This window comes from Cebus imitator, unplaced genomic scaffold, assembly GCF_001604975.1.
Source record: "Cebus imitator isolate Cc_AM_T3 unplaced genomic scaffold, Cebus_imitator-1.0 Scaffold134, whole genome shotgun sequence".
NCBI classification, from domain to species: domain Eukaryota; kingdom Metazoa; phylum Chordata; class Mammalia; order Primates; family Cebidae; genus Cebus; species Cebus imitator.
This window is the reverse complement of record NW_016107449.1, coordinates 508909-523794: the sequence shown is the minus strand read 5'-3', so window position 1 is coordinate 523794 and position 14886 is coordinate 508909. Positions and strand designations below refer to the sequence as shown.

The following is a 14886-nucleotide window of genomic DNA, read 5'->3' as shown; positions in this document are numbered from 1 at the left end:
GAAACCGGCAACATTCCATTTCTTGATCAAAGTGGCATTTGCCTCATAATTCATTAAGCCACACATTTAAGTGGTTTTCTGTACCTGTTCCAAAAAAAAACTTTTAAAAATCTTTGGGTGAGCGGCCCCCAGTGTCCTGCTGCTGCAGTTACATGGTCAGATTCTCCGGGAGTTTCCAGACAGGGCAGTGGGGGCCTGTGGCAGCCAGGGTCCTGAGGAGCTATGGGGTGGGGGGGGACTCGAGGGGCCCTGCCCCAAACAGGCCAGGAAGAAGCACTGGCTTCTCATCCCTACGGGCCTTGCTCTGCAGCAGGAAGACTTCCGCCCTGCCCCTGCCCAGAGCCCTGCCAAGGGCCCAGCACCACCCTGCACAGGCCTGTACCTTGTGGGTCAGGGCAGCATAGAGCAGGTAGCCCGCCTGGGTATGGACGACGCCCTTGGGCATCCCCGTGCTCCCCGAGGTATACAGCATGAAGAGCATGTCCTCACTGCCCATGCTCTCTGGGGCGCACACAGGGTCCTCCTTGGCCATTTCCTGCAAGGGAGAAGAAAGAAACAGCCCGCCAAGGGCACTCAGCCTCCCTGAGAGTAGCACTTCCCCTCCGTGGCAGGACTTGGCACATGGGATTCGGAGTTCACCTGCTTTGACCTGCCCAAGTTCAATTCCAAATGTGGAAAGGACACAAAACAAAAGGGTGGTGCAATCACTTGTGTTACAGCAAGTGTTTCAACATGCTTGTGGTGGTGGAGTTCTGTCTTCCCAGTTGGTGGTCAAGCTCATCAAATACCACAGAGGAACCCTGGACACCTCTAGGGAACCCAAATTGAGAACCACAAGCCGAGACACCTCAGAGCCAGCTAACTTGATAATGACTCTCCCCCTCGCACTGTGCAAAGCAAGGTCACCCACCTGCTCCAGCGGGACGTCCAGATCCCCCATGTGGACCTTGCTGTCTGTCCTGTGAGCCACCAGGACATGCTGCACGGTGGGGCAGTGCTTCACAGCCTGGTCCACTATTTTCTTCAGCTCCACCACACGCCCGCCCCGGAGTCCTTGGTTGAAGGTGATAACCACCTTGCACTTGGCTAACAGAGACAACACAGACATTTCTGATCAGTCTCCTCTCCGCTTTGATCCTCATAGCTCTGAGTCACACAGGACATCCCAGGCCTAGGAGTGTGACAGACTCAGTCCAATCTTGAGTTAAAGACCCAATGAAAAATGTGAGGGGCTGCCTGCTGTCCAGCCCGTGTGTGCCATGAAGAAGCGCTAGGCCTTTGCCCAGCTCTGAGGATAAGGGGAAGGAACCAGAGAGAAATTACTTTGAAACTCAACTCTTCCTCCTTGAGTCAGCACCATAAAGGTAATTTCCCAACCAGACTTCCACTTTTCTCTCCCGTCTGCCGAGGAGTGAACCCCAGGAGAGGGGCCATCATACCACCTGCAGCAATCATGGTGGCAGAGAAACATGGAGAGGCAGAGACAGAGAAATCTGGACAACCAGAGGCCAAGCCCGAAGGTGTCCCATGTGGCCAGGCCCTGCCTAGAGTGACCTGTGTGGGCTAAGAGCCTTCACTGTCCAGAGATCAGAAGACACACCCCCTTCATCTGACTGCGGATCCCCAAAGACGGTCCACCCCTTCACTCCTCAGGATAGAAGGCTTCCAGCTGTTGACCTGCGGAACCTTCCCCGTGCATCTCCAGCCTCATCTCACCCTCCACATTTCTCTCACCCTGCAGGGCACCTGCCTCCACTAGGCCCTCATGCTGCACTCCACCCCCACTCAGCCTGTGCCTCTGCCATTCCTTCCACCTGGAACTCTCCCTTTAAACCCAGATCTCAGCCCACAGAACAAATTCTCCTTCAGCCATGTGCCTCTCCCTAGTAGCATCTGTCATTTGTCTGTGTGACATTTTTACTAACGTCTGCACTTTGATGGTCTCCACACTGATGACCAGGCCCCCAGGAACAAGGCTCAAGGAATTCCAGGGTTCCTCCCTCCCGAGGCCCACCTCCTCACCATCGTTGATCCTCCCAGCTAAGGACTCCGCACTGAAGCCAGCAAAGACAACTGTGTGGACAGCTCCGATCCTGGCACAGGCCAGCATTGCTGCCACAGCCAATGGGGACACTGGCATGTAGATGGCAACACGGTCCCCACGGTGGACTCCATACCGCTTCAGTGTGTTGGCCAGGCGGCATGTGGTCTCCAGCAGTTCCCTGCAGCACGGGAAAGAGAAAGCCATCAGAGACGGAGGAGGGCCAAAACACAGAACAATTTGGGGTGGAACAACACTGCAAATTGTATGTCGTATACACCTAGCCCAGTGCCAGGATGACAAGCACTTGAATACTTACTGCATAGAAAGCACTTTTCCAGAAAAAGCAAAGTTTTTAACACTTATAGATCGCTATTGGCAGAGATTCACTGCCACACTGCTAGGGTGATAAGGCTCTCCTTAAGTCTACTTAGGGCAAACAGGAGCACAGGGGAGCCACAGTGACACCATTTAGAATTAATTCCATCTTAAAACTAGCAAGGCACATTCCTTGCCAGTCACAAGCCACAGTCATAAGATGTTTGTAGATGAGGAAGCAGCTTAATACCTGCAAAGACAAACTCTTGCAAAAACAGAATGTCCAGATGTCCAATTACATATTGCATCACATACACTTTTTTTTTTTTTTTTTGATACAGAATCTCGCTCAGTCACCCAGGCTGGAGTGCAGTGATGCAATCTCAGCTCACTGCAACCTCCTCTGCCCGGGTTCAAGCGATTCTCCTGCCTCAGCCTCCTGAGTAGTTGGGACTACAGGCGCCCACCACCCCCAGCTAATTTTTGTATTTTTAGTAGAGACGGAGTTTCACCATATTGGCCAGGCTGGTCCTGAACTCCTGACCTCATGATCCACCCATGTCAGCATCCCAAAGTGCTGGGACTACAGGTGTGAGCCACCGAAACAGCCAACAAAGATGATTATAGGCGTGCTTTGATGTACTTAGGCACTGAAATGCCAAGGATAACTTTCTTTCAATCAACAAAGTAATAAATGTTGTCATCTTGTCAGCCTACCCGCAGGGAACCATAGCTTAGTTTTTACATAGATAAGGCCTCTATATAAGAAAAACAAAAAAACAAAGGCATTCCTCTTCTTGCTGAGGATGCCCTGCCATGTAACTGAGTAGCTTTCAATAAACTATCTGCTCTCGCTGCACTTTCCCCTCCCCTTGGATTCCTTCCTGGCAAGATACAAGAACCCTCCCTTGGGATCTGGATGGGGATCCCCTTTTCCAGCAGCAGTTTCTCAGGGACCACAAGTGTCTGAAGCATAGATCATTACGGTACCAAAACTTCTGAAAACTTTGCCCTCCAAAAGAAAGACTGATCTCATAAGACATTTAGTCGAGAAACGACAGGTCCCAGATTTCTGAATCAACACAGGCCAGGGGCACCAAGCAACGTTCTCAGTGGGCAGGGCCCCAGGCCCAGATAGGGTGGACCCCCAGCTCTGTAAAGCCGCAGTGAGTCCACAGGGAGGGAAGGCCGCATGCAGGGCTGCCACATCTCCCTGCAGCCCCGAGGCAGCACGGGCCAGTAGAGCAAGCAGCCAGGCTTTCACCCCAAGCTAGGGGACCATGGACGAGGGGAAGGGAAAGTGCTGGACACAAGATGGGTGAGGGGCATCCCCGCGGCCCCCGTGTCCTCCGCCACGTGGCCCACGTCTACATGGCGTGGGTGCACTTCCTCTCTGGCCACTCTAGGTCCTGTCACCAGGTTCACCCGCCAATCAGGGCACGGCATCTCCCTGGGCAAGCGACTGTCTCGGCAGTGACACCTGAGCCAACCTGGTGCAATCAGTCAACCATACTGAAACTGGGAACTCTCGGGAGCCGCCCGCTTGCCGGGCGCGCAGCGGAAAGTGGAGGAAGCAGAAGCGATCCCAAGACGGTTTTCCTTCGGCGCCTCATCCCTGCGAATCTGGACCTGGCAGTTGCATTAACCACTTTCCCACTCTTAATGTACTGGTTTTAATTAATTATTTGCAACAAAAAGAGCTAACACAGAAGGAAGAATGAGGGGAAGCCAAGGCCGCTCCTCGGGGGCGGGGTAGGCCACAGCCGGCGACCCCTGCGCTCTGCAGCGTCCGGGAGAACAGATCTTCCTCGGGCTCGCAAGGGCCCTCCCTGGCAGCGTGTCTGCACAGCTTTCCGTCTGTTCAAAGGGTAGTCAAGGAAAGGGCTCCCAGGAACAGTGAAGCTCGACATTCTGGGAAACCGCGGCGGAATGAAAACGAGCGGTCCGCAGCTCGGGCAGCGGCCTCAAGGAGCCTTTGTTTCTTCCCAAGGCCGTCCGCAGACGGGACCGCGTGAGAACCAGATCGCAAGGCCAGCCCGCAGTTCTCCCCGCGCCCAGCACGCCTGCCCAGCCTGGCTCCAGCGGCCTCTTCTGTAGGATTTCATCTTTCTCCTTCAGGCTTTCAGAAAGAGGACAAAGACGCCATTCAGCGGTGCCCCCGCCCCCCACCCCTTGCCAAGGTTTATGATAAAAGACAGAACACTCTCCCGGAAAACCCCCAACACCAAGCTCTACAGAATCTAGGGCTCAGAAACCTCCTGCTGCTCCAGGGAGGAGGCTGGGGTTGCCTGCGACCGGCTCAAGAGTCACTCAACATCTTCGGCCAGACTCCGTTTTCATAGTTCTGAGAGCTTACGCCTCACTACAAGGAGAGATGAATGCTTGAATGTATGCTCACCAGTCAATGGTGATGAAATTCAGTCCCTGTTGTGTAGATGGAGGGCAGCAATCTGGAGCCAAGAAAGGACATTGGACTGTCGCTACAGAAAGGCCTCGGGTAGATTTCTGTAGTAGCTGCCTAGGCATGGGGGCTTACCTTTCTGAGCTGCCACGTGACCATCTGAGAAACAGCAAGCACCCTCCACCTTGTACAGCTGTCACAAGTATTCATAAGAAGCAAGAATGACTTGGAACTCTGCCAAACATTCAGTAGGTATTGTCTTTCCCATAAGACGAAAACTCAGAAATCTTTGAAATCATTTTCTAAAATGACAAAAATCAGGTAACTCACTTCAGTGAATTCCTAACATGTGAATAATCCCATTCCAGGCACCTCCGGGGTGAGTGAGGTGTTTGCATTGGGGAAAGGAATTGACAGGGAAAGTGTCCTCCAGGAGCACAGCTGCAATGTGGAAATGATGGCACATGCGAAGGTGAGCAGGGCACTGAGCAGCTCGACTTGGTGGTACAACCTCTGGGGGTGGCAGAGAAGGGCAGCAGGAAGAACTTTCTGGATAGATTGGCTATTGGGAGGAGGACTGAGGCAGAAAGAAGAGTCATGACGTTTTCCCTTTAGGAGCAGAAGTCACCCAGTCACTGGAGCTGGACAGCCAAACGACAGCCTCCAGGGAGGGTCTAGAGACTCGGGCTCCCTGGAGGATTGAGGGGCCTCAACATGGGCCCAAGAGCTGCAGCTGGGTCTGGTGAGTCCCACACTTTGTTGCTGAGTCTAGAGGAGAGGCTTCTGATAAAGCATTGGATCCGGTAAATCTCAGAGCTCTGTCCCTTCCTGTTTTCTCTGCCAAAGTCATAAATAAACCTTTAAGTGGAAAAGATCCTCGGACTTCATGTGGTACAGCCTCCCTGGGGTTCTGAAATCTGACAGCCACACTCCCCCCCACAGTAGTCCAGCCTCTGCTTAGACATCACACTGCCAGAGCTCACCTCATGGGGCCACCTCTCTGTCACTTTAATAGGGAAACAGTCTACCAGAAATTGGACCAAGATTTACAGCTCTTCAAATGCTACCCCTTAGTCGTACTCTTAGTCTTTTAAAGCTGCCCAGAATAAATCTAATTTGTCAATGACAGCCCTTCAAATTCCTGAATACTCCCTGCCCCTCATCTTCGTTGAAGCTTTCCTCCCCCAGGTTCTCTGGTCCAGCCCTCCATGACCACACTCAAACTACCAAAGTTTTGGGGGTGTCTCGGTAGACACCCCACGCTATCAAATGGACCCCCACATTCTCATGGTGCCTGCCCAAAGCCGAATGTGGATACCCAGGCCCTTGACCTCAATTCTATATTCAATCATGTTAATTAAGACCATATGGATTTTTTTTTTTTTTTTTTCCTGAGACAGAGTTTTGCTTTTGTTGCCCAGGCTGGAGTGCAATGGCGAGATCTCGGCTCTCTGAAACCTCTGCCTCCCCTCTGCCTCAAGTAATTCTCCTGTCTCAGCCTCCCAAGTAGCTGGGATTACAGGCATGTGCCGTCACGCCTGGCCAATTTTGTATTTTTAGTAGAGACAGGGTTTCACCATGTTGGCCAGGCTGGTCTCGAACTCCTGACCTCAGGTGATCCAGCTGCCCCAGCCTCCCAAAGTGCTTGGGATTGCAGGTGTGAGCCACCACGCCCAGCCGACCATATGGATTTTTAAAATACCTGACGGGTGGCTCAAATTCAACATGAGGTCACTAACCTGCAACGTCCCAACCCCTAGTACACGTAGCAGATGCCCTTTAACTGGGGCTTTCTCATATTATGGTCATGGAAATGTTTGTATTTTTTTAAAGGAGACTTTCCGTTTATCCCAATCTAATTCCATCCCAATTTCTCCGGATCTCTCCAGCTGACCCTTTTTTTTTTTCTTTTTTCTTTTTTCTTTTTTTTTTTTTTTTTTNTTTGAGATGGAGTCTCGCTCTGTCACCCAGGCTAGAGTGCAGTGGTGTGATCTCAGCTTTCTGCAACCTCTGCCTCCCAGGTTCGGGATTCTCCTGCCTCAGCCTTCTGAGTAGCTGGGATTATGGGCACGAACTACCACGCCTGGCTAATTTTTGTATTTTTGGTAGAAACAGGTTTCACCATGTTGGCCAGGCTAGTCCTGAACGCCTGACCTCAAGAGATCTACCTTCCTGGGCCTCCCGGAGTGCTAGAATTACAGGCATGAGCCACCACACCCGGCTGAATTTTGAAGCCTGGATTTTTAAGTTTAAACTCTCAGTTTTCATCAGCAGTATCCTCCAGACATATATCATTGGAAAATAGTCAGCAAACCCAGGTCTTCAAATCACTGAAAAATAAGTGTTGTCCAAGTAAGTGATCCTGCCATCCCCCAAGTTCTCAGAAACTGAAAGCATGTTTTTGGATATTCATGATTCCTCAGATTTCTGCAAACGGAAATGTTACTGTTTCTGTATCAGAGAGCTAATGAGCCGCTCAGTGACGGTGCCTTAGGCTACAGTTGCAGGAAACAGTGGCTTCCTCACCGCCTGCAGGATCTGCAGGATCCTCGTATGCAGCAGCAGTGGGTTTCCAAAGCATGGGGACATGCAGCTCTCTGAGTCACTGAAATGAGTTCAAGTTTTACTTTTAAGTCCAAGAAGAAATATAACACTTGTTGTTCAGGTACTGAGCAGGATATTTAAGTCTGTCTGTAATGTAGACTCTTCTGGGTCAAGCTTTTGGGTGGACGAATGCAAACGATGTGCACAAAAACACACATTTAGCCTCTTGTTCCTGGCCTGGTGCCCAACACTAGGACAATGCTGACTGGCCTTAGGGAAGGAAGAAGATTTATTGCCAACTCTTAACATCAACTGGAAATACCTTTTATCCAATGCTAAAGATACAATCTGACTGCAAGTAATTGTAACCAACATGATAACTGCCTGCACTCGGTACAAATGCACCCCGCCCCCACTCCCACCCTCCGAATTTAAAATTAGTCCAAAACTGGAAACAGCTGGTAACAGAGTTCAGAGAAAAGAGAGGAAGAAACACACTGTTACTTGTTTATTTATCTATCTTTCAGTCAGGGCCCATTTTGTCATGATTCATATTCAAAGTATCTTTTCCTCCTGGACATTTCCTGATGAGGGCCCAGGGTAAGTCAGTCCTGTGTGTGCTGTTGTGTTTAAGAAACAAATTAGGCCGGGCGCGGTGGCTCAAGCCTGTAATCCCAGCACTTTGGAAGGCCGAGGCGGGTGGATCACGAGGTCAAGAGATCGAGACCATCCTGGTCAACACGGTGAAACCCCGTCTCTACTAAAAAAATACAAAAAATTAGCTGGGCATGGTGGCGCGTGCCTGTAATCCCAGCGACTCAGGAGGCTGAGGCAGGAGAATTGCCTGAATCCAGGAGGCGGAGGTTGCGGTGAGCCGAGATCGCGCCATTTCACTCCAGCCTGGGTAACAAGAGCAAAACTCCGTCTCAAAAAAAAAAAAAAAAAAAGAAACAAATTAAGGCTGGGCATACTGGCTTACACCTTTAAAGGTGTGAGCCCAGCACTTTGGGAGGCTGAGGGGGGCAGATCACTTGAGTTCAGGAGTTCAAGACCAGCCTGGCCAACCATAGCAAAATCCTATATCTACTGAAAATACCAAAATTAGCCGAGTGCGGTGCTGCACATCTGAATCCCAGCTACTTGGGAGGCTGAGGCAGGAGAATCACTTGAATCCAGGAGGTGGAGTTTGCAGTGAGCCGAGATCCCACCACTGTACTCCAGCCTGGGTGACAGAGCAAGACTCTGTCTCCAAAAAAACAAACAAACAAATTGAGAATGCGTGATTGTTTATTACTTACAGTGATTCTGGCACTCAGTATTCATGAAATAAACACTAGCTAACAGACTTCTTTGTTATCCATCAGGTACAGGGGCTGCTTGGGTAGAAATTTGGGTTTTGCTTATTGCCTTCTTGCTAGCATCTACCTAGTTTATATAAGATGCTCAAGATACATTTGTTGAGCAAATGCTCTGAGAAGAAAATGGGAAGGACACCTCTCTGAGAGACCAGCCTAGATACTTTTTATTTTCTTCTGCCAATAAGGGAAGTAAACCGAGGTGATTGTGTTGGTAAGTGAAGGCCTCTGACAGACACAAAGCATTTCCTGGGCACAATCAGGGGGCTGGGGGAGGTCAGCTCCATGGTCTGGAGGAAAAACTTGAAAGGACATTCCTATGCTGTCTCTAGAATTTTATATTTTCTTCAGCACGCTGTGTCAGAAAGATAAAGGTGGTAAGAGAAGAAAGCACCAGCCTTAGGGAAGGGAAGCCTGGTGAGGCAAACCCGTTCTCACACAGGAGCGTGGAGGGCCACGCAGGGCTTGGACAGCCAACTCACATGTCACAGACCCAGGCCTGGGGAACAGATTCCCTCCTTCCTGGCAGACTCCTCTGGCTCTGATGTTACTGAAGCCAGCAACTCTCATTCAGTGGTGGTAAGATTTGCTTACTCTGCTCCTTACTACCCCGGAGAGAACAGAAGGCCAGGAAGTCAGTTAGCAGGGCTCATAAACCAAGTATGAAACTTCTCATGTCATTATTTGATGTCGTGACGGTGACATTCAGCAAAGAGAAGCTGCAGTGAAAACATAAAGTGGCAGCCGCACTTGAACATGAATAGTCCCAGAGCTGCTGCTCGCCAAGGCGGGCTCAGGCACAGCGAGGGCCCCCAGGAGACATGAGCTGAGTAGCCAGTAATGATGCCAGCTCAGCCAGTAACGAGATCACTAAAGCTGCGTGTGTTCCAAATTCCTCAAGGAAAATGAAAGTCTCTTCCCTGAGGTTTTGCTAGACTCTGTGGAAAGTACTGAACCTGCCTGCAAGTTTGTCAGTCAGGAGAATCTCAATGGAAGCCAAGCAATGGCTGATCAGAGGGCAGGGTTCCCAACGCAGCCCCCCACACCGCTGGGGCCTGAATTGTCTCATCTGTGAAATGGCCTAATAATCGGACCCGCTACCAAGGTGGTCACGGAGAACCAAATAAGAAGTTGCAGGCAGCTTTGAAGGTGACCTGTAAACAGCAGCAATAATGACTGCAGAAAATACGACAAGACACGGGAAAAAGAGCATTATTGAACACTGATAGACACTTAAGAAAGGTGAGCACACCAGGTGCCTCCTTCTCAGGAGGGCAGATGCAAAATGCCAGGTTGCCTTCTGCGAGCTTCAGTCTCCGTGCAGCTGGCTCGGGGCCCAGGTGCCTCAGCTGTGCAGATGCCTTGCATGAAGACCTCACCTGCACAGTCCGCCTGCTGCATGTCCCCAGAGCAGGGGCTGAGGGCAGGGCTGGATCTGACAAGGATGCAAAGCCTCCTACAGATGGGGTTGCTGCCAGCCTGGGGGTTCCAGGCACTCAGCCAGAGGCCTGTGTTTCCAAAAGGCCAGAGGAAAGGCGAGTCCACCCCACGTGCTCTGCACAGCCCACCGCCACCCACCATGTTGTCCGGTCACCGCTGCCTCTGCTGGCTACCCCAGCTTCTCCAGCCATGCTTGCCTCACTGCGAACACGGGGAACCTCCCCTCCAGGCCCTTGGCTTTCTAGCTCCTCAGCATCCAGCGTATGTTTCCTCCCCAAGCCCATCCTCCCACCCACCCTCACCCCTGGTTCACAGCCCCATCCCATGGAACGAGGACAGAACAGCTATCAAGCAAATGTCCTGTTCCCAGGGCTGCTCCCAGTGCTTCCCACAGAGAACACACTTAACTCACACAGCAGCCGGTGGGCTCTGAGCTTCCATTCCCTTCTTCAGTTTCCTGCTGAGGAAACTGAGGCACAGAGAAGCTGAGCCACTTTCTCAAGGCTGTTCAGCGGAACGAGTCAGGACAAGATTGAAACCCAGGCCCGGCCCCACTGGCCTTGCTGTCAGCCAGCTCCTGAGCAGCGGAGCCACTCCCTTCCTACTGCACAGGCCCCCAGACTTCAAAGGACCGGCCACCTGCCAATGTTATCATTAGTTAGTAACATTTTTCTTGAGCTAGAATTCTAAGAATGAACCAAAGGCTCTGAACCTGAGGCTGATTCTCTGTTCAAAAGGGAAAGTTAGCAGTAGAAGTGCCAAAAGCCTCCACACTCATGGAGGTTCAGTAGAGCCTTTCTTGTCACCAGAATGGAAGACAGAGCGGAGGGTGGGTGTGTGGGTGTGGGACTGCGTTTTCCTTCATCATTCAGTGTTTGGCCACCCGCCCCGGGGCAGGCCTCCCAGGCACAGCCCAGTCAAATCCCACATCCTTAGTTTTTCTCTTCTCTGACCACAGCCCAGCATGCAGGCAGCTTCTAAGAAAACCTTGCGGGATGAAAGAGCCAGGCCAGACTCCAGAAAAGCTCTGTCCTCATTCCTGTTAACGCCTGGTTTCCCTCGGACCTCAGCACTTGGCCTTTGGCATGAATCTTGTCTCCAGAAAGGAAGTTCTTTCCCTTCCAGACACAAAGGGCAGCTCACATGACTGCGGGAACCAGGTGTCAATGGCTGAAGAGCTCTGGAGGCTCCTGCAGGCTGGCAGCCCAAGACAAGAGCACACTGGGGGACTCGAGTTCTGGAAGCCAGCCCAGAGAACAGCTGGTGCCCTGGCTGAACATCCACCCGCTGCCGAGCAGGCTTGTTTACCTCCCGGGAGAAAGCCACAGAAGTGAGTTCTTTCCCTGGTGGAATTTGGAAAGGGATGTAGGTTTTAACATTCTGTAAACATTCACTTTCCCCTGTGTTAAAAAAAAACCACAGGAGATTTTTTAGATCCCGCTCTAGGTTTCCACGCCCCACATGCCCTCTGTTCCATCTCTCTGGATGGTTCTACCACAGCCCAGAACACAGGGCAGCCAACCTCATATAGAATGCTCCAGAGCCTGGACACGGGTTGGGGGTCCTTCTATGTCTCAGGCTTTCCTGGGAGTCCACAGAACCTTCCAGATTAAGACCTGGAAGAGAGTAAGCACTGGAGGGGAAGTTTGCAGACACAGCCGCACAGGTGGAAATCCAAAGAGCACGGCCACTTGGCACACCCGCCTCGGTCCCAGCAACTTTTCCTGCCTCTTGGCAGCAGCCTAGAGAAGCACCGAACTCCGACAGAGAACAGGAGGCTCCTGCTGCCCAGTGCTGTGCTGGGCAACAATCAGTTTCTCAGCAAAAGAAGCCCTGACTTAGAGCATTTGCCAGGGATCACGGTGCAAATATTTCTACCACTGATTTTCGGCTCCTGATAGGACTGCCTGGACAAGGCAGTGGGAAGATGTGCACACACAACTGCTCCACGGAGAGCGCTCGACACCAGCCCCGGCCTGGGAGTCTGCAACCCCAAAACGCAAACCCCCCGGCCCCGGGGCAGCCGCCTCTTCTCTCCTTGCAGCCACATCCCAGATCCCCCACCCCGACCTTAAAGTTCACTTGAACTAATTTTCAATTATTTGAAAATTAACTAAAAGGGAAATTGCATTATTAACAATTATTGCTAATAATTTATTATTTCAATCCTTTTATTTAATAATTACTCATTTAATGGTAAGTAATTGCTAATAAAAACTTAAACTGTTAATTTGGAAGGAAGGGGAGGAGCAAGGGCATGCATCTTTTTTAGTCTGCCCCGTGTGACCTCCAGGCCACAGTTTCTGCTGACCCTGGGTTTAAGATGGCATGGAGGGTCTGCATAAGTTTGGGGCTGGGCTTCCACAGATGGCACTGCAATCTGGGTACAGTGCCAATCCTGAGAGCACACCCACACACTCCCATGGCATCCTTGTCCCCGGGCCACTGCACATGGCCTTGCAGCTCATCCCTGTTCAAAGGCACTACCCCAGGGACGCTGGAATCCACACCAGGCTGCACACCCCTTCGGGAGGGGTGCCCTTCCACAAAAGTGGCCCTACTCACTGCGGACGACATGCCAGAAACTACACTAAATGTGAGCCTGGAAAACTGGCCCACAATTTAGTTGTCAGGTCCAAAAAGCTAATGGGTTTCTAATGTGAAGACAGAAGACTATTCTTGTTGAAAACAGGTTGGCCCACAGGGAATCCACGAGACAAGCCACCGTGGGTGAAACGAATATACCAGGGTGAAGCCCAGAGCCTGTTAGTTATGGCAGACCTTGAACAGCTGTGGTGGCCTTTGCACACTGGAATGACTTTAAGGGTTTGGTCACCTGCATGAAGATGGAGGACCACCAGGCTCCATTCGAGCAGCCTGGGATCTGAGAAGGCACAAGTAGGGTCCTCTGCCCTAACCGTGGGTGGTGGAGTCTAGGCATCAGTCCAGTCAGGCTCCACAACCCACCCGCTGGCCAGGCACTGCCTGTAGTCACCACAGTGTCTTCTCCTTCCGCATCCACGCCAGCCTGGCATCCTCCACAGGAAACACCCTTGCCCCCGAGAATCTGTGAATCAGCTTGCCTCAGACAGCTGCGCATGGGAGGCGGGCTGCTGCCCTGCTGCTGTGCAGAGTGTCTGGAGGATGCTGGATTTCCTGGGGCAGTCCCACTCACTGTGAACCAGCAGCAATGGTGGTATCCTGAGCCCTGGACTGAAGCTGCAGCCGTGTGTTTGGAAACTCAGCGGTGCCAATGAGGTCTCTGGAGGCCCTTCTGATTGTGCCAGAGGTCGGGGCTGAGGGTCCACCCAGAGGCTGCTCCTCCCACCTCCCAGGGATTTGGGAGCACCCTGCCTAAACTCCCTTTCTGCTTGAAAGAACAGCGGTGACTTCCCTTTTCTGCAACTGAATTCTGACAGATTCCTGACAGGCCATTGCAGTGCCATTCACGGGGATGCACTTCAAATACAGATTCCCAGGGCCTTCCCAGAAACTCGGAGCAGACCAAGCAGGGCCTGAGTGCTGTTTCACTAGCAACCCTCCCCAGGGGAGTCTGAGATATGGCCTGCAGCTGGAGATCACTGCTGTAAATTCCAAGCAGAGTGACACATCACTAAAGCTGCCTGGCAATTTCCCTGGCGTGTTTGGAGACATGAGGAATGCCTGAAGATGTTCACATATAAGAAGATCCTGCGTGACCACTTCTGAATTCCCCATCCATGTGGCCTCCCTCCCTTGGTCGAGGCTGTTCCCTTAAAGGCTTTGTCCATGCAGAACCAGCAAGGAGAGTGGAACTGTACTGGTCCCAACAGGGCACAGACCCATCTGCCATATCTGCCCATGGTCCTGAAACCTCTCTCCAGGCTTCTTAGGGGAACTGGACTGGATTTGTTGATGGGAAATTATCAAAACCCCACCCATCCCAACCCCCTACTGTCACCACATTCAGATGAAGTAAAGACAGCCATGGGGAGGGGCAGGAGAAAGAATGACGGGAAGGCCCGTTTTGAGAAGCCACCAGCACCGTGCCATCACCCCCTGTCTGGCACCAGTAACTCCACAGCCTTTGGCAGCTGACTCTCGGCCCCTGAACCCTGAACAAAGGGTCCTGGAGTCCTCTGGCACCATAAGCTCCTTCCTCCCCAGCTAGTATCAGTGCCTGATGAGTGTCTGCTGGTCCTCTGGGGCCCCAGATGTCTGGAAGACATGGCCCTGGCCAGCAACAGGGCATCCTGTCTGCATGCAGCAGAGTTGAGCCTGGGCACACCAGGACGATGTTTATTTAGAAGTTTGTGGAAGGCCAGAAGCCTCAGCTGCAGAGCCCAGGGGTCCCATTCACACCTGAACCTCACTTCTGATGGGACCAGAGACTCCTCAATACATCCACCAGAGCCAGAGTTGGGGGATATTTCCAGCTGCGTGAATTCCCAAGTTCCTATTCCTCTGGGGATACCAGAGTCCCCAGCTTTAAAAGTCAGGGTCCCAGGCAAATATCAATATGAACTGAGATCTTTGGTGTCAGCTTCTGACCAAGGGCGGACCCGCGGAGGCAGGGTAAGGGTGGCAAGGCCAGACTGGACACCGAGGAGACACCAAGTGACTTGAGGGGGATGGAGGGCCGCTGCCCATCCATCCCAGGCATTGCATGCAGGCCCGTTACCAGGAATCAGGGGTTCCCGGGCCAGCTAGAAGGTCTGGTCCATCCTCACCCCACTGCCATCCCCCACCCGAGGCTGCACTGGGCACCCTGCCGCAGGGGCACACTCACTACTGAATGGGCTTTGGTT

At 52.0% G+C, this 14886-nt stretch overlaps 1 protein-coding gene across 3 annotated transcripts in view; it reads right to left on the bottom strand.

Annotated features, from left to right (window-relative positions):
• ACSS1 (acyl-CoA synthetase short chain family member 1) overlaps window positions 1-14886 on the bottom strand; it is a 49495-nt gene that overhangs the window by 17157 nt on the left and 17452 nt on the right. For all 3 annotated transcript variants that reach the window (XM_037743071.1, XM_017541441.2, XM_037743070.1), the window contains 3 exons: window positions 2023-2222; window positions 911-1086; window positions 383-535 (listed from right to left, as the gene is read on the bottom strand). In XM_037743071.1, coding sequence (XP_037598999.1) covers window positions 383-535; window positions 911-1086; window positions 2023-2222 — 529 coding nt within the window. The remainder of the gene's footprint in view (window positions 1-382; window positions 536-910; window positions 1087-2022; window positions 2223-14886) is intronic.